This window comes from Bubalus bubalis, chromosome 23 (genome assembly GCF_019923935.1).
Source record: "Bubalus bubalis isolate 160015118507 breed Murrah chromosome 23, NDDB_SH_1, whole genome shotgun sequence".
NCBI classification, from domain to species: domain Eukaryota; kingdom Metazoa; phylum Chordata; class Mammalia; order Artiodactyla; family Bovidae; genus Bubalus; species Bubalus bubalis.
The window spans coordinates 23,215,843-23,242,961 of record NC_059179.1 but is presented as its reverse complement, the minus strand read 5'-3'; the positions used below and the strand labels follow the sequence as shown (position 1 = coordinate 23,242,961).

The 27,119-nt window shown below is 47.2% G+C and overlaps 1 protein-coding gene across 12 annotated transcripts in view; it reads right to left on the bottom strand.

Moving 5' to 3' along the window:
* Nucleotides 1-27,119, bottom strand: part of GBF1 (golgi brefeldin A resistant guanine nucleotide exchange factor 1) — a 124,216-nt gene continuing 97,097 nt past the window's right edge. For 3 of the 12 annotated variants that reach the window (XM_025273752.2, XM_025273753.2, XM_025273762.2), the window contains 37 exons: nt 25,999-26,117; nt 25,357-25,465; nt 24,792-24,852; nt 23,568-23,622; nt 22,742-22,840; nt 19,687-19,834; nt 19,136-19,359; nt 18,439-18,607; nt 17,803-18,014; nt 17,068-17,166; nt 16,309-16,503; nt 15,909-16,098; nt 15,143-15,283; nt 14,734-14,822; nt 13,579-13,781; nt 13,015-13,138; nt 12,600-12,725; nt 12,248-12,330; nt 11,363-11,599; nt 10,987-11,080; nt 10,441-10,617; nt 10,046-10,110; nt 9,837-9,960; nt 9,573-9,644; nt 9,334-9,428; nt 8,950-9,103; nt 5,209-5,434; nt 4,537-4,697; nt 4,160-4,406; nt 3,832-4,037; nt 2,826-2,976; nt 2,607-2,737; nt 2,307-2,408; nt 1,936-2,049; nt 1,607-1,787; nt 1,324-1,452; nt 1-851 (listed from right to left, as the gene is read on the bottom strand). In XM_025273752.2, coding sequence (XP_025129537.1) covers nt 571-851; nt 1,324-1,452; nt 1,607-1,787; nt 1,936-2,049; nt 2,307-2,408; nt 2,607-2,737; nt 2,826-2,976; nt 3,832-4,037; nt 4,160-4,406; nt 4,537-4,697; nt 5,209-5,434; nt 8,950-9,103; nt 9,334-9,428; nt 9,573-9,644; nt 9,837-9,960; nt 10,046-10,110; nt 10,441-10,617; nt 10,987-11,080; nt 11,363-11,599; nt 12,248-12,330; nt 12,600-12,725; nt 13,015-13,138; nt 13,579-13,781; nt 14,734-14,822; nt 15,143-15,283; nt 15,909-16,098; nt 16,309-16,503; nt 17,068-17,166; nt 17,803-18,014; nt 18,439-18,607; nt 19,136-19,359; nt 19,687-19,834; nt 22,742-22,840; nt 23,568-23,622; nt 24,792-24,852; nt 25,357-25,465; nt 25,999-26,117 — 5,393 coding nt within the window. In that variant the 3' untranslated portion in view covers nt 1-570. Of the gene's footprint in view, nt 852-1,323; nt 1,453-1,606; nt 1,788-1,935; nt 2,050-2,306; nt 2,409-2,606; nt 2,738-2,825; nt 2,977-3,831; nt 4,038-4,159; nt 4,407-4,536; nt 4,698-5,208; nt 5,435-8,949; nt 9,104-9,333; nt 9,429-9,572; nt 9,645-9,836; nt 9,961-10,045; nt 10,111-10,440; nt 10,618-10,986; nt 11,081-11,362; nt 11,600-12,247; nt 12,331-12,599; nt 12,726-13,014; nt 13,139-13,578; nt 13,782-14,733; nt 14,823-15,142; nt 15,284-15,908; nt 16,099-16,308; nt 16,504-17,067; nt 17,167-17,802; nt 18,015-18,438; nt 18,608-19,135; nt 19,360-19,686; nt 19,835-22,741; nt 22,841-23,567; nt 23,623-24,791; nt 24,853-25,308; nt 25,466-25,998; nt 26,118-27,119 lie in introns of those variants that run through there. The other 9 variants (XM_025273755.2, XM_025273754.3, XM_044935548.1 and 6 more) reach the window with 9 other exon arrangements.

The window sequence follows — 27,119 nt, the reverse complement described above, 5'->3', positions numbered from 1 at the left end:
TGTTGGTACTAAGACATTTATTACATCATAAAAAGTCCACTGTGTTCCTGTTTTTCCATATGTACATGCTCCTGTGGGCATTCCTTTTCTCCAGTCCCACCTGCCCACACTCTATGGCGCAAATCAACTCTCCAAACTGACCAATTAATAAAAGAGGAAAAACTAGAGGTGGTGGCCCAGGGCTAGTGCGAGTGGGGCTGGGAGAGGGAGACAAAGTGCAGAGTGGTTGACCTGGCTCTCGATGCCTGACATGGGCAGGAGGGCCACAAGGGCGGGCACTGCAGGGCGGGTACAGTGATGCCTCCCTCCCCGGAGCTGCCAGCCTGCAGGTGATACCTGAATGTGCTCTCAGGTTGGACTCCCAGGAATGGAGAGCAGAGGAGGAAGGTCCCACAGACTAACTGTGGGTCCTAGGAGGGGCCATAAAAGTTCTATTTCCCATCCCCATCCAAAAAGCAGTGACAGCCGCTTGGGCTGGGACTGAAGAGTCTGTGGCCCCTGGGACAGCTGAGAGCGGGGCCAGGGACAGCCTGCTAGGAAGTACTGGTCCTGATAGCTGAGGGGCCTGCCTTAGTTGACCTCAGAGGTGGGCATGGGGTCTGTGGGACGAGGTGTGGCCAGGAGGGGCACAGGTGAGGTGGCCTCAATGAGAGCGGGGTTGAGGATGATGGGCAGAGTCATGGGGGGCACGCCCACCTGCAGCGGGGAGGCCAAGGGCTGCAGGATCAGTGGGGACTGAGCCAGCGGTGGAGGCCCATCTGGGGTAGGGCTCAGCCTGCTGGGGCTGGACGCCACTGGTGATCCAGAAGAACTGCTGTTAGCAGGCCGGGGGCCCTCGGGCTTCTCAAAGTCTAGAGGAAAGCAAGGTGGCCGCAGTCAAACTCCCTTACAGTCTGCAGCTGGTTTACCACACTCTGCTCCTCCCCATTCCTGTGAGCAAAATGACTTCTCCCAGTCTACATAGTTGAGATTCTCTGCTTGAAACGTATTCCAGTGTCCAGTTACCTCATACCTACCCACTCCCCCCACTGTTGTACCTCCAGTCAGATTAATTTTGGTCTGCTTTTTACTAGCATCCCTGAAGGGCACCTCTGCCTCTTCATCCCAAATTCCCAATCCAGCCTTCTTCTCTGAAGCCTGGAAATCCCAGGCAGCGAGCTCATCAGACCTGGCCCTGCAATCTCCCACAGGAAGAGCAGGTGAGCAGGATCCTGTGGCTCCTTCCTTCCCCTGGCTCACTGCCCGTGCTCAGCAGCAGTCATAAAGTACTCTGGGCCTCCTCTTAGGCCTTGACATCCAGCAAGCTCACTCAGAGGGACTCACCACGGGTCCCCAGCTCAGAGGGCATTTCTGCGGGAGGTGGATGGCCAGGGCTCCTAGTGTCACCAGCAGCAGGAGTCAGGTGTGCTGAGGCCAGCGGTTTGGGGGCATGAGGCTCCATGGGCACAGGGTCTGGGGATGGCAGAGAATCCAGATGGCAGCTCTCAGTGCCTTCTCTCGAGTAGAGTCTTGGCTGCCTACTAGACTTCCCACCTACCCAGGGCACAGAGAACTAGTTATTAGCTCCAGCTTCATCTCTCTGATGAAGTTGGTCGGAGCCCCCTACCCTGGATGACAGTCTGCTTGAAGAGCTCATCTCGCAGGTGGGGCAGGAAACAGTCAATGCGCTCCCAGGTGATCTCCCAGAGGGCTGAGGGGCTGCCTCCTCGGGCATCTGCACTGTGGAAAATCTCTGCTGTGTCCATCACCAGGAGCATGTTCTTCAGAGACTCTGGAATGGCCTCTGACTGCAGATGGCAGTGGGACCATGAGAATGGGAAAAGGGATATGGGGGAATATGGTAAGGAGGAGACAGCCACCAAGGGGGAAACAGCAGGTCTTCCCAGAAGGTAGAAGAGGACACAGGCAGCAGCGTTGGGCTGAGACAGAACGTACCAGTAAGTCACTGGAGCCTGCGTGCATGTACTTGTCCATGAAGTCCAGGATGGTCAGCCAGAGGGCCGCAAAGGTGGAGAGCGACAGCAGTGGAGACAGGTGCTGCAGAAAGACCTATGGCCCCCAGCCCCTTTCAGCCGAGAGGAAGGTAGGAGCCTTCTGCACCCCTCTCCATGGATAGGAGGCAAGCCTTCTCTATCTTTCATGGGAATCCTGGATCAGAGACTCCTCTGAATTCCAAAATCCTCCTGGGTCCTGCTGAGTTTCTACAGCTGGGGGTCATAAGCGCCTACACTACATCTCTGGGTCCTCCCAGGCTTCTGAAGTGGCAGGTGTGGAGGGAGTGGGTGGGTGCAGGGTGGTGACAGTACCTTAGAGAGCAGGGTGGAAGCCCTCATCCGGGTCTCCTCCATCCCACCCACATCTGCAGGGCTGATGTTCTCCAAGAGCTTGGTCAGTAGAGGAAACAGCACCTGGTGGGTAGAGTCAACATCTCTCCAGAGGGGTCAGGTGGAAGCCTTGTCCACCTGACCCTGGGTTGAGGAGGGTGGGTACAGAGCAGGAGGGAAGGTATAATCAGCTGAGGATTGACATTAGTGGCTCTTCAGGCTGCCAGGGGATCCCTGTCTTTAGGATTTGCCCTTTACTTTAAGACCAGAGGGAAGGCCTACCTTGTTAAAACAGGACTCCCATTCCAGAGCATCTAACTTCTGCAGATCATGTACCAGCAGTGCTCGCTGCAGATAGGTCAGTGCCTGCATCCTCACCTGCCGCCGGGCATCACAGCACAGGCAGGCAATGCCTGAGAACAAGAACAGGCTCAGATCCTTCAGGCATCCTGATCTCGGTACCTCCTAAGCACCAGCTCCACCTCTGCCCCTGAGGTTTACCCTGCAGTAAAGGGCACCAGCAGTGAGCCCAGAGGGTGCGTGAATCAGCTTCAATCTTCCGGCCGCCTGTCTCCAGGTGGCGCTGCTCCTCCGCCCATGAGCTGTAGATAGAGGCTGCTCTTGTGTGCAGGGTGTGCATCAGATCTAGCAACTGGGATCACAGGAGGGGCAGGACACAAGTGGGGTTAGGTCTGCTGGACCCCCTCCGAAACAGCCCGCTCCCACTGTCCCTGACTGAGTCCTCAAGGGAGCCCCTAGTACTGATCGCACCACACTCCTCTCACCACTCTCTCCAACTTTGCGAGCTGGGTGTCCTAGTCCTGACCAGTGTTTTCCAAAGATAGGTATTACTCCCAGTAGCAGGGACTTGAGGTGTGTGCACTAAGAATTTAATAACACAATTACACAGTGAGAAAGGCACTTTCTTTTCACTTCTCTTTCACGCTGATGACAGATAAAGCCTCATGTTCATTAATCTCATTTTAAAAATGGCAAATCTCAGGCTCAGAGGCTTTGACAGGCAGTAGTGTATGGACAGATGTAGTAATTTTTGTTTTCATTATTTTTCTAAGGTTATTCTATTTAAAGCAATTAGTTCTCCATTTATTTAGTGATATAAAGTCTGCTCATAAAATAAACTTTGTACGTTCTGAACAGACAACAGAATAACGAGAAAGAAACAAAAACTGGTGGCAGTGGTTCCCTCTGGTAAGGAGAACTTAGCAGCTAGGGACAGGAATGGAATGAGACTTTTATCTGTTTACCCTTTGTACCTTTTGAACTTTGTACTATGTGCATTAGAATTATTTATTTAAAAAATAAACTATAATTTTAAAATTAAGCAAATGAAGACTTACAAGTAGTCTTGGATAGGGAAACACTGGGGGTGCTAGCCGAGGACTTGGGCTGGAAGCCCTTCCTCTTAGCCCTGGCTGTCCCTGGCCCCACCAAGACTCCCGATGTCAGGTACTGGGAGAGGAGAGGAAGTAAAGGGTGCCATACTTACGTCCTGACTGACCTGTAAAGACACCGTATGGTAGCTGGCTGGCACACCTTCATCCTCATCGTCGTCACTATGCCCGCCCCTAGCGGCATGTTGGCTGGAGATTCGAGGCCGCCGAAGCACTGAGCCTTCCTTGGATTTTTTCTTGAAGCGGTTCCCTTTGTTGTCGTATTTGTGACTCTTGCCACGTTTTTCCTGGGACTTGCACCCTAAGCAGGGCCAGACCCAGGACACATTTCACATCTATGGGCATAGATGGCCTGCCTTTCCCCCTCTTTGCCCCATAATTCACATGGCTACTTCCCAACTGCCCCTTCATCAGGTGACCCACCGCCATTTAGACTGGCCTCCACAAAGATGCGGAGAGTCTTGACACAGAGCTCGAAGTTGTCAGGTGTGATGTGGGCAGCGTCACGCACGATGAAGGACAGTGACTCCACACACTTGAGCAGGGACTTGGTATCATGTGGCCCGAGGTCCAGCCCCACTGTTAGGCTGTACTGATTGACCAGGGGTGAAGGACCTGGCCGGCTGGGCCCAGGCCCTGGCTTGGAGTTATCGATGTCATCTTTCCCCACCTGTTGAGTACAGAAGAGCTGAGAATCCAGGCTTGACCCTGATCATCCCCTAGATGCCCTCTCAATGACCAGGAATCTTTTCCACAGGCCAAGGAGGGAAGACTCACCGGCTGCCCATATGCTCACTCACCACTAACCAACCGCTGTTGACCACATCAGCATCCGTGGCTGATCGATGAATCTTGCCAGGTCTGCCATGGTCAGTGTAGACCTCTGAGTCGGAAGTGTACCCCCGGTCCAGGCTCACATCATTTTGATGGTAGGATGGGAGTTCACTATCTGACTGGGCCCCTGAGACAGCAGGGAAAGGGGCAGAGTCAGGGTGGCAATGGGCATGTTGGGATGAGGGATAATTTCAGTTATCAGAAGAAAGATGCTGAAGCCTGGCCTCTGTTTTCTCTGGGTCTAGATTAGTTTCAGCTCTGTCACCAGAGGGCTGAAGGATGGCCTGGAGAGCTGCTCTCTTGACCAAATGGGGCAGCAGGCTAATTTGGGCTCTGGATGGCATCTAGTAGCAGCTGTTGGGGAGGGAGATGGCAGTGAGGAGAGTCTCTGAGGAAACAGTCCTCAGGACAATAGGAAGCCTGGCTCATAGCCTTTTCCATTGCCTGCTTGCCTTTATGCTGTTAGTCTGTGAGTACTGGTGAGAGGCCAGTGGGCACAGGAAGCCCTGGAAGCAGATGGCAGAGCCAAGGGTATTTAATCTGATGAACACAACAACCTGTGTTTTGTTTTCCTGTCTCAGCCACTGGGGCCATGATTGTTTATCTGCCACTGCGGATCTCTCTGGGAAAGGGCTTACCAGCATCAGGTGCGTCGGCCCTGGCTGTGGCCTGCAGGGCAGCTGGAGGCTTTACACCTGAGCCAATGCACTCCAGCAGTGTGAAGAGGGTGGCCCAGTCATCGCCTGAGTGGATATTGGCTGCGTTGGTCTTAAGGAGTTCATGGAGCCCATAGGCTACCTGGTGACTGACTCGGGACAACACGCTGGGCTTCATTAGTAACAAAATGCGCAGGGAGAGCAGTACCTGGGGCAAGAGTAGGGAGCAGGAAGTAGAAAGTGGGCACACAGTATCCTGTCTAGCCTCTTTCCCCAGCAGTCTCCTTAGGCCAGTGAGGATGGTTCAGCTAAGACCCAACTTAGGGTACTCTGTGGACAGATGGCCAGGGGCGAGGGATGGGGGGAAGAAAGGGGCAAGTTATAAAAGGGCAACACAAAGGGTCCTGTGGTGGTGGAACTATTCAGCATCTTCGCTAGTGGTGGAAACACAAATCTACACAAGTGATTAAATTGTGTAGAACTTAATACACATATGAGTACAACCAAAACTGGGGAAATCTGGTAAGACTGGTAAACTATATCGATGTCAGTATCCTGGTTAGGATACTATACTATCGTTTTGCATAATGCTACCATTGGGGAAAAATGGGGAATGTATACAGACAGCCCCCAACTTATGATGATCTGATATAGATTTTTTGGGACTTTACAGTGGGTACAAAAGCAATACACATTCAGTAGAAACCATACTTAAGAGTTTTAATTTTTTCCAGGGCTACTGATGTGCATGCAGTACAATATTCTCTTGCGATGCTGGACAGTGTCAGGGTGCCACAGCTCCCAGTCAGACATGCCATCATAAAGGTGAACACATGATGCACTTACAACCATTTTGTTTGCCATTTTCAGTACAGCATCTAACAAATTACCTGATATCCAACACTTTATTATAAAAGACTGTATATGAATCTATAGTTATCAATATAACTATATTGATATACAGTTATATAGATATATATAACTTTTAACTCAGTATTAAAAGTTTAAGTTTTAAAAAACTGAAAGAAAGAAAAGATCAGTAACATTATGCAAAACTATAGTATAATATCCTAACCAGGATACTGACCTTGATAGAATTCTCTAATCTTATTCAGATTTCCCCAGTTTTACTTATATGTATATTAAGTTCTACACAATTTAATTAAATTTAACTTGTGGAGGTTTGTGTTTCCACCACTAGCCAAGATGCTGAATAGTTTCAACATCACAGGATCCCTCGTGTTGTTCTTTTATAACCACACTTGCCTTTCTTGGGCTTCCCTGATAGCTCAGTTGGTAAAGAATCCTCCTGCAAATCCAGGAGACCCCAGTTCAATTCCTGGGTTGGGAAGATGCCCTGGAGAAGGGCTAGGTTACCCAATCCAGTATTATTGGGCTTCCCTTGTGGTTCAGCTGGTAAAGAATCCATTTGCGATGCAGGAGACCTGGGTTCGATCCCTGGGTTGGGAAGATCCCCTGGAGAAGGGAAAGGCTACCCACTTCGGTATTCTGGCCTGTAGAATTCCATGAACTCTTTCCTGCCCCGATCCTTACCCCCCGGGCATTTGTCCACAACTTCTAAAACTCTGTCAATCAAAAATGTCATATAAATGGAATTATACAGTATATAACCTTTTGGGATTGGCTTTTTTCATTTAGCATAATTCCTTGGAGAACCATCCAAGAAATTGTGTATCAATAGTCTGTTGCTTTTAGTTGCTGAATAGTATCCCATGGTATGCATATACTATACTTTTATGCTGAAAACCATCTGGGCTGATTCTAGTTTTGGCTACTACAAATAAAGCTTCTGTGAACATTCATGCACAGGTTTTTATAAAAGTTAGCTTTCATTGCTCTAGGATAAGCACCCAAGAGCACAATTGCTGAACTGTGTTAAAACTGCATGTTTAGTTTGATAAGAAATGACTCTATTGTTTTACATTCCCACCAGCAATTTATGAGTGACCCACATCCTTGCCTGCATTTGGTATTATCCCTATTTTTCACTTTAGCCATTCTGATAGGTGTGCAGTGCTATTTCACTGTGGTTTTGTGTTTCCCTGTTGGCTAATGATTTGAACATCACTTAATCTTTTTCATGTGCTTATCTGCCATCTGTGTATCTTTTTCATATCTTTAACTCATTTTCTAATTTTTTTTTTTACTGTTATGTTTTGTGTTCTTTTACATTTTAGATATTAGTCTTTTTTCAGGTATTTGATTTGAAAACAAACACTCCTTGTCTTTATATCCTTTCCACATTGGGCTCTGATAGAGTAGAATTTTTCATATTGATGAGTCTAATGTATCAGTTTTTCCTTTTATGGATTGTATTTTTGGTGTCAAGTCTAAGAACTCTTGGCCTAGCTCCCAAAGATATCCTAGTGTATTTCTATCTAAAGGTTTCCGAGTTTTACATTTTACATTTAAATCTATAATTCATTTTGAGTTAACTTTTCTATAAGGTATGAGGCTTAGGTCTAGGTTCACCCCCCACCATGGATTTCAATTGCTCCAGCAATTAAAAAGGCTATCCTTTCTATACTGAATTATTTTTGCACCTTTGTCAAAAAATTAGTTAGGTTTCTTTCTGTGGGTCTGTTTTTGGCTTGTTACATTGATTCATGTGTTTGTCCCTCCAAAAATACCACAGTGTTGATTACTGTAGCTGGATAGTAAGCCTTAATATCAGATGGAGTGACCCTTCCCACCTTTTTTCTCAAAATGTTTTTTGGCTATTCTAGGGCCTGTGCCTTTCCATGTATTTCTTAGAATAAGCTTGTTTATGTCTACAAAAAAACCTTGCTGGGATTTTCATAGGAGTTGCATTAAACAGATCAATTAACAGAGAAATGATGTCCTCACTACACTGAATCTTTTAATCTATGCATATACTATGTCTCATTTATATGGGTCTTCTTTAATATCTTTCATCAGCATTTTGTAATTTTCAGCATACAGAGTATATACATATTTTGTTAGGTATATAGCTAAGTATTTGATTTCATTTGGAACACTTGAAATGCTTTCATTTTCTATATGACCATTGTTAGTATTAAAAAATGTGATTAATTTTTGTGTATTGATCTTATATCCTCTGATCTTGCAGAACTCACTTATTATTTCTATGCTGGTTGTCTTTTTATAAATTGGGCAAAGGTTCTAAGCATGAGAACTAGGAAATCAGGTACAGGGCTGGGACTGCCACAGGGCAGTAGCTGTCCAACCCTACTGAGCACAGACGCCGAGTATCAGGCTTCATGCCTGAGGCCATTCCAGACTCACTTCCAATGCCACCTGTTAAGACTCCCCCAGCCCTGTGTAGATCACTGGGCTCATGCTGCTGCTGCTGCTAAGTCACTTCATGCGTGTCCGACTCTGCGCGACCCCATAGACGGCAGCCCACCAGGCTCCCCCGTCCCTGGGATTCTCCAGGCAAGAACACTGGAGTGGATTGCCATTTCCTTCTCCAATGCATGAAAGTGAAAAGTGAAAGTGAAGTCGCTCAGTCGTGTCCAACTCCTAGCGACCCCATGGACTGCAGCCCACCAGGCCCCTCCCGTCCATGGGATTTTCCAGGCAAGAGTACTGGAGTGGGTTGCCATTGGGCTCATGCTATAGGGTATTAAATGAGCTCTCTGTTTCAGGCCATATCCATAACTAATACTGTGGTTCTACCCTTTATATACCTTCCTGCCCTCCCAGCTGCACTCTGCTTACCTGGCCACTGATCTCTTCTCTCCGGAGTAACCGAATGGCTAGGCGCAGCAGCCCCACCACTGCCCGCTCCACAAGGAAGCAGAAGTCCTGGGCCTGGACACATAGGTGGTATAGATGGTCTCGAACAGTCTGCCACACACAGCCAACACGGTCCCTGAGAAACATAAGGGATGAGGACAGTCTCAGATGAAGAGGCCGGTAGGCAATAAGCCTTTTCTGACTGAAGCTAGGCCCTTCAAGGCAGGTCTGATGAGCAAGCTTCTCCTCCACTGCCTGAAGCTTCCTGTGCTTCTTGTCCCTAGAGTCCACCCTGCAAGCTGACTCCAGGCTTCCATCCCTTTGGCACAAGTCCAGTATGAGGCCTGCCTAAAGACTGCCTGCTACCTGTTTTCTAGGACAATCCTCAGCAGCATTTCCAGGCAGAAAGCAGCATCCTCTTCATCATAGGTCTCTTCATCTGGTGTCACTGAGACCAGAGCCTGGAGGAGAATAATTGCAGGAGAGAAGGCATGGAGAAGAAGCCAGCCACTGGCCCAGCCCTGACAGTGACTGAGGCATACGTCCCTGTCTCCCCTCCCAGACCCAGCCAGCCCTTTCATCCCTCTTTCCTCTTCACTCTGTACCTTCATGAGCTCCTGCAGTGACTCCAGCTGGAGGAATTTGCTTTCTGTGATCATCTTTTCTGGGTCACATTGCTAGAGGGGCACAAGGGTTAATGATAAGGACTAGAGGGAAGAGAATGTTCCCAAGAAGCTAGGAAGAGAGGGCAGAAGGAGTCAGCTCGGGTCACAAACGCTAGTGATCCTAGTCTTCAGTTCATACAGCAGTGTCTTGTCTTGTACAGAAGGGTCTAGGCTTGTTCACCAGGGGTGAGCAGGGTCAGTTACCTTGATACAGTCCAAAGCCATTCTCTTGGCCTCTTGGTTTTCAGTGGATGGGCCCCGCACACTAGACTGCTCAGTACCACTTAGTGTCAGCCAGCTCACAAAGCTCAGCACTGTTGACTCTCCTCTGGAGAAAGAGGGTACAAGCTCTAGTGAGCTCTAGAGTTCTAATACTCCCTCCCCAAAGTCTCTAGCCTCTGATTTGCCCTCACCGGTTCGATGGTGTCTCTTCCCGCTGTAGACAGATCTTGCCATTGGGATCCACAAAGTCTTCTACCTGGAAAATCAGGTCAAGAATAATTTCTTCTCACATGCCTTTTGCATTTCCTATTCCTCGGAGGAAAGTTTTCTGGCTTTTTTCCTGTTGCCCTCTGCCCTCCACAACTGACAGGGTCCCCTCCAATTGGTGACTGGTAATGACTTCTACCAGCCTTCCTTCACAGCTATCCCCTGGCTGAAGATCTGTGGTCTTACATTTGAGGCGTTCCTGGTAAGTTTCAGCATGCATCAGGCCCAGTGCTATTCTCAACCATTTCTAAAAATAGACAGTACATAATCTTGGACCTCTTGCCTTGTTATTATCTATTAGTCTCCTACCAAGAATTACCTCTACCATAGCCTTGGGTAGCAGTTGGGCTCGGAAGAGTTGCAGCATGGCCTCCATGATATTCTTCCAGCCCTCTCGCAGGATGTCACCATGACGGTGGGCCAAATGGAACACCGTCTTGGCTGCAATGTGGGCTTTAGGGTTGCTTCCAAACACAGTGGGTAGGTTCTCAATAGACTGGAAAAGAAGATGAGAAGAGGCTGAGAGCCTGGCAAATGAATTGAAAGGAGATTCTCTTTGGCCTATACCTATGGTTCCTAAGGGTCCTTCTGCTATTTCTGCTTCAATCCCCCATAATGTTGGTGAGAAAGGCTAACCTGGCTAAGGCCTTCTCCACTATTGTGTCTTCTCTCTCATCCCCATTATATGAGGTAATGCTATTCTCATCGCAGGGATGTCAGAGAGAAATGGCCTAAGCTCTTCAGTAGTCTGGCTGAGTGAGAGAATATGCTGAAGGGAATCAGCTCCACAGATAAGGGTAGATCTATGGCCAAGGGAGAGGTCTTCCTTTGGAATGCCAAGAACACAGTTCCTGTCGCTGCTCACCTCACTGCTGAGAGCTGTGAATTTGCATAGAGAGATGATGAGATTGTCAAACACATCACTGAGGCCATAGTGAGCGGAGATCATGGCGCACTTCCTGTAACGTCACATACCAGATACAGTCACTGAAAGGCCAGGAAGCCTTTCCAAGTCCTCAAGGAGGCTTGCTTGGGATTCTTCCCTAATCAGTCCCAGGAAGAAACCTTTTACTCTTGAGTCTGTTTAATACTGAGATTTCCCAAGCTTCAGTCTCCCTCCAGAAACTCAGGAGGAACCCCATTCTAAGGACAATAAGAGTAGGAGTCAGAGAGGCATGGAGGCAATCATGTTAACTCAGAGAGGTGGAAGAAGATTAAGACCAAAGTCAAATCCTGGCTACCTGAAGCCTGAGATGGCTTTTTGGATGATTGTCTCCTCAAGGCTTTTGTCAAAGACATAAGAGAGAGCAGCAATAGTGGGGCCCCAGGTCATGGTGAAGAGGTCAAGATCATAGCTGCCAGCAGGCACACGTAGGAATATGCCCTCTGTTGTGGCACCTCGATGAAGCAGCACATTCCACACATAATTCTCCCGGACCAAGCCTGTCTGCTCCTCAGGCATCACAATTTCCTCATTCCTGTCAGGAGGTAACAAAAAGAGTAGGTGTACTGCTCTGAACTGACTGGTCACAACCTAGGACAAGGGGCTTTGCCCAGAACTGGCACTTCCACCAATGAGAGGTCATCAAAACTGCAGCTTAGTGGTCTGCTTCCCTGCCCACCAGTGGCACCAGGGAGAAAGAAAGGAAGCATCCCATAATCTCCAAGCCTGTCTCTAAGTGGCCCTTTAGTTCTACAGTAAGATCTCATATTCTTTCTGAGTATGAGAGAATGAACAATTCTTTTTCTGGTTTATAGTAAAAATCTAAGTGTCCCAACCTTCACCCTCTAGCACTCATTTTGGGTTCTCTACTACCCCCATCCTAACGCATTTTGTGAGCTAGACAGGAAAATCTAGCTGCTGTGGATTCAGAAAACAGGACAATGATGCCCCCTCCACTCAGCAGGGGCAGTTTGAATCCTGGCTCAGGGTTCTTCAGTTATAGTACTGTTCAGCTTCTTTAAGAAATAAATGAGTTGGGGGAGACGGGGCTGCCCAGCTAAAGTACGAAGCTAAATCCAGGGCATGTGAGTCACTGCAGACTGATGTGATGCCAACATTTGGAAAAGGAAGCAGTGTGCTTCTCCTTAGCAGAGATGTTACACCATTCTCTACACATACTCACTTGATGGCATGGTACATGTCCTCCAGGATGTCTTGCTCAAAGTCCTTGCCTCCATTCACACCTTTTAGATTTTTGCGAAACTCCTAGAAACAGGGCAGTAAGATTTACCCTACCATGTGTCAACGCTGAAGCCCCACTCAAGGAACTCCTGGGTCTGTGGTAAATAGGACTTAGGAAACAGTAAGTAAAAGAATCCACTTCCTTACCCCAGTTCCTCTTCTGTACTGGCCAGCCCTCCCTGACTCCCTTGGACAGAACCGTGTCCACTGTGCCCACTGGAAATCCCACATCCTTCCTGCTACCTCCAAAGCTGTGCTGGAACTGCTCTGCCACGGCTGGGATTCAATCTTACCTCTAGGGTCATGGGCGCATTCTGTTTGCGAACATTGTGGTTGTGCTGGTCAGTGTTAAGCATGATGACAGCATAGGCCAGGGCAAAGCAGGCATCGCTATTGGCAAATGGGGAGCCATTACAATTCTGAAAAAGCAAAGACCCCGCCTATGTCAATGCTCTTCTCTGGCCAATCAAACCCTCACTGCCAACCTACTGGTCAATGCTGAGACAGAGGGAAGGTACCAGCCAGAAAAGGACCCATCTCTTGCCAACTCCTTGATGGAAGTTGGCATCCCCTCTATGGGAAAAAGCTCACTGATGTTCTTCTCAGCCTTCTTAGGAGACAGAAACTGGGTCTTTCAGTTGAAGCCACAGAAACCCTTAGTCAAATTAATTTGGGATGCTGGACTCAGCCCCTGCCACTCAAACTCACCCTCCAATGTTCTGTGAATGCCTCTAGCAACCTCTGGATGACTGGTGCTTCCCCGGGCAAGCGGAAGGCTTCCAGGTAGAGCCGGAGAGCTTCATCTAGTCGCAGACCCTGAAAGCTGAAAGTGCTACAGGGAAAGAAAGAAGGATGAAAGACTTAAGATATAATAAGTTGCAAATGTTGGGTTATCTATAGCTATAGTTCCCCTAAGCTTCTCCTATTGGAACAGAAGCTGAAGGCTTTGGCAAAGGGGAGGTATATTCTGGACATCTGTAACACTGAGTCAGTTAGTACTTTTCACATCAGTGTGCTCCTACCTAGAAATTTCATTCTGGAACCCAGAACCTGCTCTGTGCTCAGGAACCCTGCTCCACCCCTTTGCAATGTTCTCTGTATAGAATGGATTGGCCCCTTCAGCTTTCTTGCTGGAGACTCTTTTAAACTCAACAGATATAAATCTTGGGAAGAGGAAAAGCGTGTGACCTGGGTTACCAGCAGGAACTGACTGGTACTATTTTGAACTGTCTGTCCCCCAACTACATCCCACGTTTCTTACAGTTTCCTCACCTCACAAAGCTCTCCAGCAGGTCAATATTTTTGCGGTCACTCACAAACTCTCCAATCATTTTCTTGTCCAGTCGAGGGTTCTCTCGCAGCCACTGGGCTACCTCTGTGTTATCCATTGGGATGGTAAGGAGACCTTTCTCCTGCAAAAACTGGATCCCCTTCTTTGGTTTCTGGTTGAACTGCTCTGTGCCAGTGATCAGCAGCTGCAGGAGAAATACAGGAGGTGTCAAAAGCTGCTCTGCCCCTAAACCAGACAAGACCAAGCCTCCATCAGGGTCCACAGCTGGTCACCTAATGGGTTCCTAGGACACAGCTCACTCCAGAACTAAGGCTGAATCATATTGACCCTTAGAGTTCCCCAATCCCCACTGTTTATGTAAAACTGGCTGAGGAATTCCTTCTCACTCCTTTTCTGAGTACTAAAAATGCATAGCACTCTCCTCCAACCTGAGAATCAGGGGGAAAAAGTAGAAGAAAGAGACTAGAGAAGGTTTTCTTTTCAGTTTTACAGCCATCCCTAGTATCTGTTTACAGACTAGCTGATTCTAGTCTTTCTTTACAGATTCCCCTTCTTTCTTTGGTTTCCTAGCTCTTAAGGCCCTGGAGTTTGAAAGACAAAGCGAACTAACTGTGACGATACCTTTTTGACTGCCTATTTACAGTTCTGCAATCAAGGGCACACATAAACCAAAGTCATATAGGCTGGCCTTAAGATGAAGAAGGGTTAAATAGGTTTTCTTTGTGTTAAGAAAACCACAAAGCACAGTTATTTGAACTTTACTAAAAGCACCAGAATAAATGTCAATACCCTTTTATTGCCAATGATCACCCCAGAGCTCCAGATGACCAATAACCTTCAGTGACCCACAGGATACCAGTTCCCAGGACTCCTGTCACCACAAGTAACACTTGACTCTCAGTGAGGGCAGCATTTGCCCAAGAGCACACAATAGGTGGTCCTGATTACATGGCTTAGGAGTAAGGAAGGGCTTCAAAGGAGACTGGGGGACTGCTGAAGTCCCAAAAAGCACAAAAATTAGCCGTAGGAAATTGTTCAGTGAGCTGAAACTCTCCCTTGTTCTCTGAGACAGAACCCCACAGAGAACACCCAGTCAGAGCGGGTAGAGGTTGAGCTCTGGGGATATCTATATGTACCTTCTTTTTGTTTTTAATTTCAATCAACTCCCGTGGATCTGGCAGGAGACAGGAAAATCGAGGTGGCTTCCGGGTAAACTTTTTGTCAGCTAGGTATGGGAGGGAAAGAGGGAAACACCAGTAAGACCTCTTTTACCAGGATAATGACTTTTAGAAGGATGCTGATATATCCTCTAGTTAAAAGAAGGATGCCTCAGAAAGTTTCTTGTGCTCATCAGTCTTTCACATCCCTAGAAGTTCTATTTGCTAGGGCTCCCAATGTTCTCCTTCCTCTCTCTGGGTCTGAAGCCAAGGTAAGTGGCCAAGTTCATTTGGGTACCGCCCTCAGGGGTTTCTGCGACCGTCCCCTCTGTTCTCCAACAGGTCTTCCAGCTGAGGGGGCTGAGGAAGATGGACACCCAGTACACACCCCCAGAGTCACCAGCTTCCTCCAGATCACTGCATCCTGGTTTCCCATGTTCTGCTGGCAGCCGCCCTCCACCTGGCAGATTCAGGCCTGCGATGTCTGGGGCCATGCCTGTAGCCTTCCCATCGCTGGCTGCTCTCTCAGCTGGTTAAGAGAGAAGAAGCTAAGTGAAGACTGGTACTGTAGGAAGTCAAGCAGCACTTCAGGACAATCGAGTCTCAGGCAAAAGAGATCTGCATGTTCCCACACAGGTCACCAACCCTGACAGGATAAACTCAAGCCCAAATAAGTATTCACTATCCCACATTAGTCAAGCATTAGATTCTATAGTTTAATAAATAGATTACTGAGTCACTTTCCTTGATCTTCTGCACCTCAATCTCAAGGAAAAGTTAGAGAAGATTAATTAGATTTGAGGCAGTTACTGGGAGTAGGAAAAGGAAAGTAGGAAAAGTAGGAAAAGCTTCCTTAAAGCCTGGAACTTTAAGGAACATAAGTCCTATATATCATTTAATCTAAATTCTCTTTTCTCCCCATAAAGAAATAACAATTCAGTAAAAAAGACAAAGTATGGAAGAGGAGAAAGGGAGAAGTCCATGAGTCTGTTAATGTGCCAGTATGGTCTATGATTCACATCACCAAATCTTAGAAACACAGAATTAGGAGTACTTTAGAGGAAGTAATGAAAGTGTAGGAGAAAGGATTCAGTGAGTAGAGAAGAGATAAACATAGAATCCTGGGATTCTCAAAGAAAAGAAATTCCTCTCACTACTGTTGGCTTCTCGAGTGCCATCTACTGCCTCATAGCCAGGTCTGGCTGCCTCTTTCCTTTCTTGCTGGATAAGGTTGTTGAGGACTTTGGCCTGGCAGTGGGCCTCAGTGCTGTCAATCACTGTCAATAGGGCATCGAGAGACAGCAGATGTGTTGTATAGAGCTGACCAGACACAGGGAAGGCATTCTGGAAAGTAAACAGATCCAGTAGACTTGAGGTTAGAATACTTCTCAAAAAATCCTAAAACTGCCCATAACTTTTACATTGCTTTGAGAAAATGCCCTTCCTTTTGTTCCCCAACTTTCAAGTGTTTCATTCCCTATATGTACTATCCTCACTACCACCAGAGAGATTTCCTTCATTTTCTTTCTAGAGACCAGTAACAATGCTCAGCACCTTGGACAGCAGCTTGGTGAGCTCTTCAAAGAGGTTGGAGCAGTAGTAGTCACAATCATAGTTGATATAGAGCTCGGTGACAAAGCTGGGGATGTGCCAGAGCTGCACAATAGCCTCCAGTGCCATCTCCTTCATCTCATAAGGCATCTTAGGGTTCTCCACAGTGATGATCTCCATGAGCTTTTTGATGTACATCTGACAATAATCCAGTAATTGCCATTCGGATGGGGAAAGGGTTCAAGATAAGAAGAGGCAAATTAGACAGGAAGCAAATGCTAGCCAGGAAGCATGCATTAAGAGACAATGGTATTCCATACCTAAAGACATTCCCCTCTTTGCCCTTCATGATGGAGCGGGCTGGTTCTCTACCTCGTGCCTGATCCAAAACAAGTTGCCTATTGCCCTTTTTGTGCTCTTTGAGCCTGATCTGCTCCTATTCAGGGTTCATTTTTGCAATTTTCTGGTGAATTCAGCTTGACCTGCCTGCTTGTGTTGCAAAAGAGTTGTACCCACTCACAGTGAGGTTACTTGCCCATTCTACGTTTGGGTTCTCCTATTTTAAAGCCAGGCAGATTTCTCTGGGCTCCTTTTAATTTGTCCATGAGGGAGGTTAGCCAGTGAACCAAACTATGGAGGCTAAAAGCACTCTCCTCAGATGCCACTAAATCCCACCCCTGCAGCATGACAAAGCTGATCCAAATGAAGGTGCCATACATCTTCCTTTTTTTTCCTTCTTTTTTCCAAGTTCAAGAAACTCACCTCTAATTGGAACTTGAGATGCTCCCTCATGCTCTCAAAGAGTAGGAAGCATACCCGGAGGGAAGCAGCATAAAGGTTCAGTCGCTCTACGCTGAGTAGCTGGAGATCACAGTGGACGGGCCATTAGGTTTCTGAACCTGACTTTGGCTCAACCAAGAGAAAAGCAGGAGAGCAAACTGTGGGAAGCTGCCACCAAGGGAACTCTTATATCTGTGCTCTGAGGGAACTCGGTATCCAGCCATTCCTATGTTTCCCCTTGGTTGCCAGCATCCCCAGGGAATTAATGGAGGCCTCTTGACTATGACTAGTGGTCAGTCGGAGAAGGCAATGGCACCCCACTCCAGTACTCTTGCCTGGAAAATCCCATGGACAGAGGAGCCTCGTAGGCTGCAGTCCATGGGGTTGCTAAGAGTCGGACATGACTGAGCGACTTCACTTTCACTTTTCACTTTCATGCATTGGAGAAGGAAATGGCAACCCATTCCAGTGTTCTTGCCTGGAGAATCCCAGGGATGGGGGAGCCTGGTGGGCTGCCGTCTATGGGGTCGCACAGAGTCGGACACGACTGAAGCGACTTAGCAGCAGCAGCAGCAGCAGTAGTCAGTAGGGGAGGTAGGTTCTTTCCTGGGTCCTATACTCTTCACACGAATCAGCCAAACCTCCCTGTGTCCCTGGCCTTAAGAGACCCTGAAAAAAAGCCAGGGGCTTCGCGCCGCTCTAGAAATCCAGTCTTACCTGGAATAAGTGGCGGCACATCTCATCCTTGATGAGGCCCAAGAGGGTTTGGCACTGGGCTATGGGGGCAGACTCAAGAGCCACTGTGAGCAGATGCAGTCCCATGTGGATCATAACCTCTGAGTTGTGGCGGTCATGTGGGTTGGTGAGGGAGATGAGAAAGCGGAAGAGCTCACGGATGCAGGGAAGACCATACGGGACCAAAGCTGTGCCTGGGAAAGGCCAGGAGGGAAGTGAGATTGCTAAGAAACAACTGGCTCAATCACAAGACTAACCTGCCCTGTATTATACAGAATATTTCAGATAAGTGATTCTCTTCTGGAAAAAAAAATTTTTTTTTTTCTAGGGCAGTAGGGAGACTAGTCTCACTTATTGAAGGGAATCAGAATTGATGATCCCACCTTTCTGTTAGAAGTCTCAAGCTTCTATTCTTCCCTTTCACTTCCTATTGTTAACCAAACTCCCTCTCTGTGTAAGCTAGGGAAGGGCTCCATCCAACAGTCCTCTGGCTTGATTCCATTTCCTCACTAGAAAATAGCCTAGGAGATTGCCAGAAGACCCCCTGGATCTAGGATGGTTTAGGATCAGACAGCTTAGTGAGTTGGATAGGGGAAGAGCCTGTCTGAGAGTACTCACCTTCTTTCTGAGAGGACTGTGTAAAGCGCACGCCCCGGGGATTGACGTAATCCATGTCGTGGACAGAGGCGGAGTCAGAGTGGTCAGCAGGGGATGAACACTCCTCTAACACTTCAGGGATGGATTCCACAGATGTTGATTGGGCCTTTTCCACATGGGCCCCTTCCTGCTATGACCAGTTATGGGGAGGATATAGGAAAAAGGATGAGGCAAGAGCAACTTGGAACTTATTTCCCTTAAGTCTCTGTCCTCCAAGTGTCTCTAATGGACTGTGGGTACAGTGCCAGCTCAGTGGGCTATGAATCACTGCAAGATGGTTTAGGGAAGAAGTATGACGAAGGACTCAGAAAACATCACCTGAGGCAACAATGACCTATGGTGACTAGAACCCCATACCAACAGAGGACCTCAGGGGCTTGGGATTTAGATCATTCACATCCAGAAAAAGCCATGGCCAGCATCCTCACCTTTGCCAAGTACTGCCTGTATGCGCAACTTGAAAATCCCGGGAGCTACCCACCACAGTGAGTCATGCTGTATTTTTTTTCCTAGGCAGCACAGCTAATTCTAGGAAACAGGGAAGAACCCCCACTGCCCCAACCTTCTTGTGAACCAAGGCCTGGATAAAGGAGCCAAAGGATCAAGCCAATTCCCACAGCAGAAGACTGCACAGGGATCCTTAGAATCAAACCCATACCTGTGGCTCAGGTTGCTCGGGAACCCCCAGCTCACTGCTGCCAGACTCTGCAACTGTGCTGTACCCTGGAGAGCCAGGCTGCTCCAGGTCAGTGAGGTCCTCTTTGGAGGTGGTCTGGGAGGAGAACTCCAGACCACTGTCAGTAGAGGGGCTGACCACTGCTGAGGCAGTTTCTGAACTTGCAGAGGAGATGGGAGTGGGTACATCAATGAAGGGCATGCCACCTGCCAAATAAAGTAAGTAAAGCTTAAAGAAAAGAGACTCTGGGAAACACCTACCCTCCATGGTACCGTTTGTTTGCTTGTTTTTGCCTAGACTGCATATGCTGGTCTCTAAAGTAGTCATAGTCCCACTGGAAGGAGAACAACCTTAAGTCACTGCAGAATTGCTAAATGGTCACAGTTTGACCTGACCTGTAATTTTTCCTTTTTGATCTCTGCAGAAGGACCAAAGTGCCTCAGTTAGTTGGTCTTCACTGACACAATTCCTGAGAGAGGTAGGAGCTTTTCTTCTACCTATTCTAATCAGAAGAAGCAGCTCAAGGTACTCACCACTGAGGTTAGAGGATACGGTGGTTCCACTGGAGGTGGGCTGCTCTGAACCTGGTATGACTTTGGTCATATGGCGTGGGGCCCGAGGAGATCTCTTCTGTTTCTTCCACTTAGATGAATCACTCATGCCTCCTGCTCTCATTTTCAGCTGGAAATATCATACCTCATTAGCACTGATATTCAAATTAGGATTCTATCCCTAGAAATCTCCCTTCTTTAGTTCTACTGGTCCCTAGAAAATAGCCTATACACCACATCTGTACCAAAGTAACAACTGAGACCATCAGAGCACAGTCCTAGTCCTCTAGCTGGCCTTCTACATTTGCCACTTTAAAGGTCAGCCTGGGAGCCTCCAAGTGCAAGGTGACATTCTGTTTTTAGGCTGGTCATTGCTAAGGTCAATCCTCACACATCACTCTGCTTCCTTGAATCCCATGTGGCCATCCTGAGCCCTGTAGATGGTGCCCGACCCTTGTGCAGAAAGGGTAAGGGCAGGGGGTCCTTTGCCAGAAGCTTCAGATCTATAGGCCCTGGATCCCTGGGCATTCCTCCTCAACTACCTGCATAGAAGCCTTTGACTCCTAGTTCTTACCCAGCTATGAGAGCCTACTTCTTCCCAGCCAAATGCTTAGCTTTCCTATTACTTCATGAACTGGGCCTAGATCCTAACCACATCCCTCACGCTTGACTGTCTACATCAAACAGGTCAAAGGTTCATTCCTTGGAATTATGGAAGGAGTGGTATCCCAGCTGACTTGTGGAGTTAAGGATGAAAGGTCATGTCATGCTGCTGCTCTGGTACTCCCAATTTCAGTATATAAATGAGCCCTCCTGTCCTTTTCACTGTTGGGTCTTTCTAGAAGCAACTTTATGCTTTCAGATGCTAAGACTACTGATTTCTTAGACTCTTGCTGTATTCCATTTCCCTCTCTCTTGCTATATTTCTATCCCTCCTATAGCTTCTTTTTAGTCACAAAGGAAAACTTTTATCACCTGTTGACTACTTTAGGGTATAAATTTTCATGGATTTTTTCCTACCCTAAATTCATAGCTACTTTGTTGAGGCTCATTTCATTTTCTGAATCCTGATGCCTTCTCAGTTATGGTTTGAATCCAATCCCCCTTCAGTTCTATCAAACTATTCCTAGACTGATGGACCATTCCTGGGATGGGCAATAGAAATTCTCTTCTAGGAACCATTAGCATGACTCTAAAAGAGAGTAGAAACAATTTTTCTCCCTGCCTCTTTCTAAAGGCTGAATATACCCATGTTATCCTTGGCCTATTCAATTCCTTCTGCTATCTGAGGGATAGGCCCCCCTTCTTCCCCCAAGCCCTCCAGAATTTGGCTAACCTTTGATGTTTTGCTTAGAAAGCACGTTATTTTTTTCCTCCCTACCCACATCTCCACACATAAAGGAGAGAGGCCCAACAGCTGAGCCCCACCTCCAGCTCTTAGTAACATAGCAACAGCCTAGCATTGGATTTACACTTTTTGTCCCTGCATCTCCTAAATGCCAGCAGTCATATGCCTAGAATAGAGCTTCAAGTGCTCTGAGTACTGGGGTTCCTGTGGTAAGCAGGAACCAGGATGCTCCCTCCGGGAACCACTGAAGCTCATCTGGGCAAGTCCATGGCAAAAGAAAGTTCTGGAGGTAAGAATCAGTTGAACATACAGATAGGTCAGAAGTCCAAGAGATCAATGAGGGAAAACAGGAAGTTCCTGGCTTAAAATGGAAACTGTCACTGAGCTCCAAAAAACACTCACATCTGGGCTGACTTGTGTGAGATATCTTTTCTCTCCAGGTGGCTCCCCAATTTCAGGAACTCCAGGTAGTCCCACTTTCACTGAGAAGCCAGTCACTGAAATTCCTTCCCACACTAGGATCATATCCCTGTCTCCTTCTCAATCCTCTGCAAAGGCAGCTTTAACCTGATCATTTCAATGAGTGTTCTCTGCCTCTTGGCTGGAGTAAGAATTGAGAGACTGCCAGTTCTTACAAGTGTCTCAGTCCTTTAAAAGTATAGCTGTGCTCCCTGTTCTAAGATCCTAAGGTGGGGGCTGGGGTGAACAGTTCATGAAACTCTTCATCACCTTTTCCGTATAATTCTACTTCCAATGGACAATATAAGTTTTATTTTAAAAAAGGGGGGCAGGTTCCAGCTTAATAAGCATGGCAAAACGCAGGGTAGTCACTGAAGAGAGCTGCAACTTGAGACTAGGCAAGCACACAAATGAAACTTTGAGACGAGGCATGCAGCAAGAACACAGGCCTGTGGGCTGCCAAGTGCACACACAGTCCATCTTCAATGACCTCAATGTCCACAGCTACACCTCTAGCATGCATACTCTTGGGATGGCTTAGATAGCCCATACTGCTTTCTCTCCTTCTCCTTCCTAAAGCAGGGATACGGGGATTACAGTAACCTTTAGCTTGCACCTCTTCTAAGTTCCCCTACTTCTCAAGGACAGAGGGCCCCCTGGCCGATCACAAAGTATTTCCAGTGTCCTGGGCTAACCTGGGACCTGGCTCCTTTTCATCCATCTAGAGTCCTAAATCTTAGAATGACTCCTTTAATTGTAACCAAGAAGAAAAAGACCTCAACCAGACAGACTTTCCCTCAAAACCAAGTTCAATTATCCAGCTAGAATCAAGGTCTGTGCTTAAGCTTTTTAACGCCAGCTCTGAGACAGAGAGAGGGTAGAAAAGTGAAGGGTCTTGTTTGACGGTCCCTCATAGTTCCCCTAGAAATGGTAGATATTAAGCCTCCTCACAAGATGGCAGCAGGACCCAGGCTCTCTATCTAGGTTCACTACACAATGTGTTACCAGTTCAAGGTTTCCTTCTGCCTCCAGGCAGCCAGATGCCCCATGAAAATTCCCAACACTGCAAAGTTACAAACACATGCAGCTCTTCCAAAGCCATGAGGTATTACTAGAGAGGGGTAAATTGTGCTCTACACAGAGGACATGGGACCCAGATGTTACATATAAAAAATAAACATTTAAATAAATAAATTAATAGGGGGTAAGGAGAGGGAGAGGGAGAGAGACCTTGAGGTTCTTAAAGAGTAGTACCCTCTCTAACTGGTTCAGGGCTTTGGTCTGCTCCCCACTACTTAGCTCCAGTTTGTTGAGGAGACATGGAGAAATCTGTGAAAGACAGGCAAACGAACGATTTAAACAGAGTGAAATAAACTCAGACACAAGCCAACAGGGCACAGGGCAGGAATGGGGATGGATGGCAGGGGAAATGGGAAGGTCAGGTTCATGCACCAAATAGCCAAGGGTCAGCTTCAAGGGCAGAAGCTCGTAGGGCTGCAAGCAGAATCCTCATCAGAGGCCTGTGAAGTCCAGGGCTTCAGTTTAAGATAGAAAGAGGCCATTCTTCTGAACACCATTCTTCTCCTAGCAGTTTGAGAACCTTCTGATCTGGAGTCAGACTTGATTTATCTTGTCAGAGGCTAGCCCAAGCATGAGCCCAGTCTAATCCAGTATCAGGGGATTTTAGGTATAGCCTCTCTAGGCCTCCTACCTGCTGACAAGACTGGGCCCTGAGGGGATGGCAGGACTTTCACCTTTATCAGCATACATTTTTTGCCCAGCCTGATGGGCCTCACCCAGTTTCCATGAAGGACTGGCTCACTAGCTTACATGGTGGGTCAACAAAGATAGGCTAGAAAGAAAGGCTGGGGAAGGAGAGGTACTTGGGAAAGAGGTACCTGGAAAATTTCTTGGTAAATGAGTGATAACTATTTCTAGATTCCAAGCAAACCTGTCTAGGCAAAAGCATACTTTTGCTAAGCAAGGGTATCCAGGAAAATCCCAATAGCACAGAAGCTGGGAGATTGAAGTTTGGGTGAGGGATAGCAGATCATACCTTTTTCATGTTGGTCCCCATATAGTTCTTGGGTTCTTCTTTAAACTGAGGTAACCTGTAAGATAAGAAAATCCCATGGACTGTAATTAGGGATAACAACAAATATTCCCCTTCATTCCAGCCACAGCCCAAAGACGCTCTAGGTCAGAGTCTCTTAGGAAAAGCTATAAAAAGAAACAGGCTAATTTCACCCTTTTCAGAGCTTCATCGAAGGGCCACAGAAATTGAGAAACATGGAACATAGACACGTTCTAAAAAAGAAGGTAGATGTCATGAGGGAAAGGTGACTAAGTATCCCTGAAGTGCAAAGGCTCTTTTCATCTTTAAACTGATACTCTCCTGCTTGTATTCACCTGGCAGATATTGCTGAAAGGCATGATATGGGAAGAGGGCAGTCTATTAAAACCCCAGGAGACTGGGCATAGGGTCAGAAGTGAAAGGCAGATGAAGTTTTGAAACCAGTAAATTTGAACCTGAGAAGTAGGAAACAATTAGCAGCAGGGTCCAGAGGCAAATCTAGTCTGTGGGTAATAAGGATTATTATTTATAGATTTGAGAGCAAAAATAAATCCCAGGGGGAAGTGTGTGTGTGTGCACGTGTTTTAATAGACTATTTAAAAAAGCAATCTTAGTTTCACAGTACACTGATTTCTTATAAAACCCTTGCTCCCCTACATGCATAACCTCCTCCATCATCAATATCCCTTAGGGGAAGCTGTAAAGCGCTCGCCTCAGGGCTAAGTTGAGGGCCTTGATGAGGGTAACCAATGGTTTTGGATTGCAAGGATACAGGACTTTCAGTGTTCAAATGAGGACAGTTCAGGCAAACCAGGATTGTTGGCTACCCTAGCCTTGGTCCTTCCTCACAGAAATTGGACTGAGCTCTGGGAGCTTAGCAACCTGCTCCAGGCTCCCTTGAGTTTGGCTTCCTCTCTGGGTTTCCTTTCCCAGCTGCTACCTGCACAGAAACTGACACAAGTCTGTGAGGCAGAAGTTCTGTCAGCCTAGATCAAATAACCCTCTGCTTCCCTCTGAGGCCAAGCCAGCTCCCTCCTCCTTTTCCCTTGCATGGTAACCCTGGGCCCAGGGAACTACTCCCATCCACAATCTCAGTAGCTGCTAATGTGGCTGTGGGGTTGGCCAGGTCCCTGAAGTGGCTGTGTGGAAGCAGGCAGGCTCAAGAGGCCTCGGCAGCCAGGCTGAAGCAAACAGCAGCAGGTTTACCTTGTGAAGAGCAGCTGCACCATGTCTACGAGAGTGTGCTCTGCGGATTTTCTCAATAACTCTGCACAGGCAAAAACAAATAACACAGGTGTCATTACTTGCCGTGCTATTATCAGGAGGCTTCTCAGAGCAGACTCCCCTCCAAACCTTGTTTACTAAGGATTATATCAAACTTATTAAAACCAGCTCCAGCTCAGCCTGGCAGCCTTAACTTCACTGACCCACTAGATGGCACTACTGAGTCAGGAAAAAAAGGCACAAGGATATGTTCTCAGGGGTTGTAGGCTGGTGTCAATCCCAGAAACCTCAAAGGAAGATCTGGTTCTGGACTGAGTCAGTCTGCAATCTAGCCCAATTCCTGCCCTGGCACAAAGAGTTAAAATCTCTTCTAGCCACAAAACAAATTGTCAAGTACAGAGACTTCAAGATCCCTATGGCTCCACAAGGTAGGTGATGGAGAAGTCATGAGTTTTCTATCTCTCTGGGGTTCAGAGACAGCATTTATATTCATACTCACAGATACTGCCCTTAGGAATGATGAAGGGCCCAGTATTCAAGCACCTACCACTGAGCCTCATTTCAAAGCAGATCCGGAAGCAAGACTGCATAATCTCACACACAGATTCATTGGTTAGGTGGGCACCTACTGGGGTCAGCAACAGAGTCCGCAGTACCTACCAGGAAGAAAAAGGAGACACTATGATAAACAAGGCAGGCTGGGTGAAGAAGGGTGTATATGAGGGGAGAGAAAGTGCCTCCTGTTTCTCTAGTCTCCTATGGAAGCGCTCAGGGGTGAGAAAGAGGTTAGCAAGAATGCTGACCTTGCTTCGGCTTGGTGCTGGTGGTCGAGTCTCTCAGAAGCTTATCTTAGAAGCTGTGTCTTTACATTATATGACCTCGACATATTTCTCATTTCTGCCCTAGCCTACAAACCCAACGGATGGATGGCACAGATACAGTCTGCCGGAGGTACAAGTGTATTAAGGGTTCTGGTTATTTGATATCAATATCAAATTTAAAGCTTTTAATTATTTTCCTTAGAAAAAGCTTTTACTTTGGGTACGGAGCAGCTTGTTTGGAAACACAGTAGCTCTCCAAGCCTCAGTGGAGTCAAAACACAGCTTCACATTGCTGGCAGGCTTCGGTAAGTAGAGCCGGAGGCACCAGCTCCTGGCCATTAGCCTAATTGCTGTTCCCCTCCGTTTACCTGAAGGATTTTCATCAGGACAACCTCATCGCTGGCAGGATCTGTGCCCACAAAACGGGCATGGGTGACAGCATCTGCCATGTTCTCCATGCCCTCTGCTGTGCCCTCATGGGTGGGATCTGCTCCAGCAAAGAAAAAAAAGAAAGGATATGAAGAGGAGAGACAAAAAGTCAAGACGTCCTGTGTAGGGTCTATTTTGAGAGACTTTAGTTTTCTCCTCTTTAATTCTCTAACCCATGGCTCCTTGAATTACCTGAGAGTTTTTGCCCGTGACTGGCTGATATATGTTGTGCCCATCTCAGCACAAACGCTACTGTGTAAAAGTGGTTCTCAATCATATATCAGAATCATCTGGAGAGCTTGTAAAAAATAAAAATTGCTGGCCCACACCCCAAATTTTTGATTTAGTAGATCTAGCATGGGGCCTGAGAATCTGCATTTCTAACAAGATTCCAGGTGAAGTTAGTGCTGCTGGTCAGGGGACCACACTTGGGAATCACTGGTGTAAAGGTACTCACTTGATAGAGGAAGGACCTGGAAATTTGAGGTTTTGGCCCAGAGCAAGTGCCTGGGAGGGCCAGAGCTTTGAATGCCAAGGTTGTAGCCTTTCTCTTTTCATGTGTTCTCTTTCAACACATCTCTCTATCTGATTGCTTTTGGAATGCAGTATTCTGGTGCAACTGAGGTAGGGGAGTAGAGGTAAAAAATGGACAGTCACTGCTGCCAATATGCAGATCTGGGTGCCCATTACAGCAAATCAGAGAGCACTTCCTGCTTTGGTTTTATGCTTATTAAAAACAGTATGTCATGGACAAGAATCCTTAACTAAAGATTAAGGAGTGACAGGGGACAAACTGAAGAGGACTGGAGGCTAGCTAACTGGGAAGCAGGAGAGAGGAAGACCTTAAACTGTGAATAAGAGGAGAGATGCCAGCTCTGACAACCAGCACAGGGGTAGAAGTTAACACAAACGTTGCCAAGGAGGAAGCTGGTCCCATTCATGATTTAAATACCCACAAGGAGTAGACAAAGAGGTGACTTCTTTCAATGCTTACAAAGGTCCTCCAGGCAAGCCTGGATTGTTCTTGGGGGGCACAAATAGAAAAAAAAGATGGGAATAT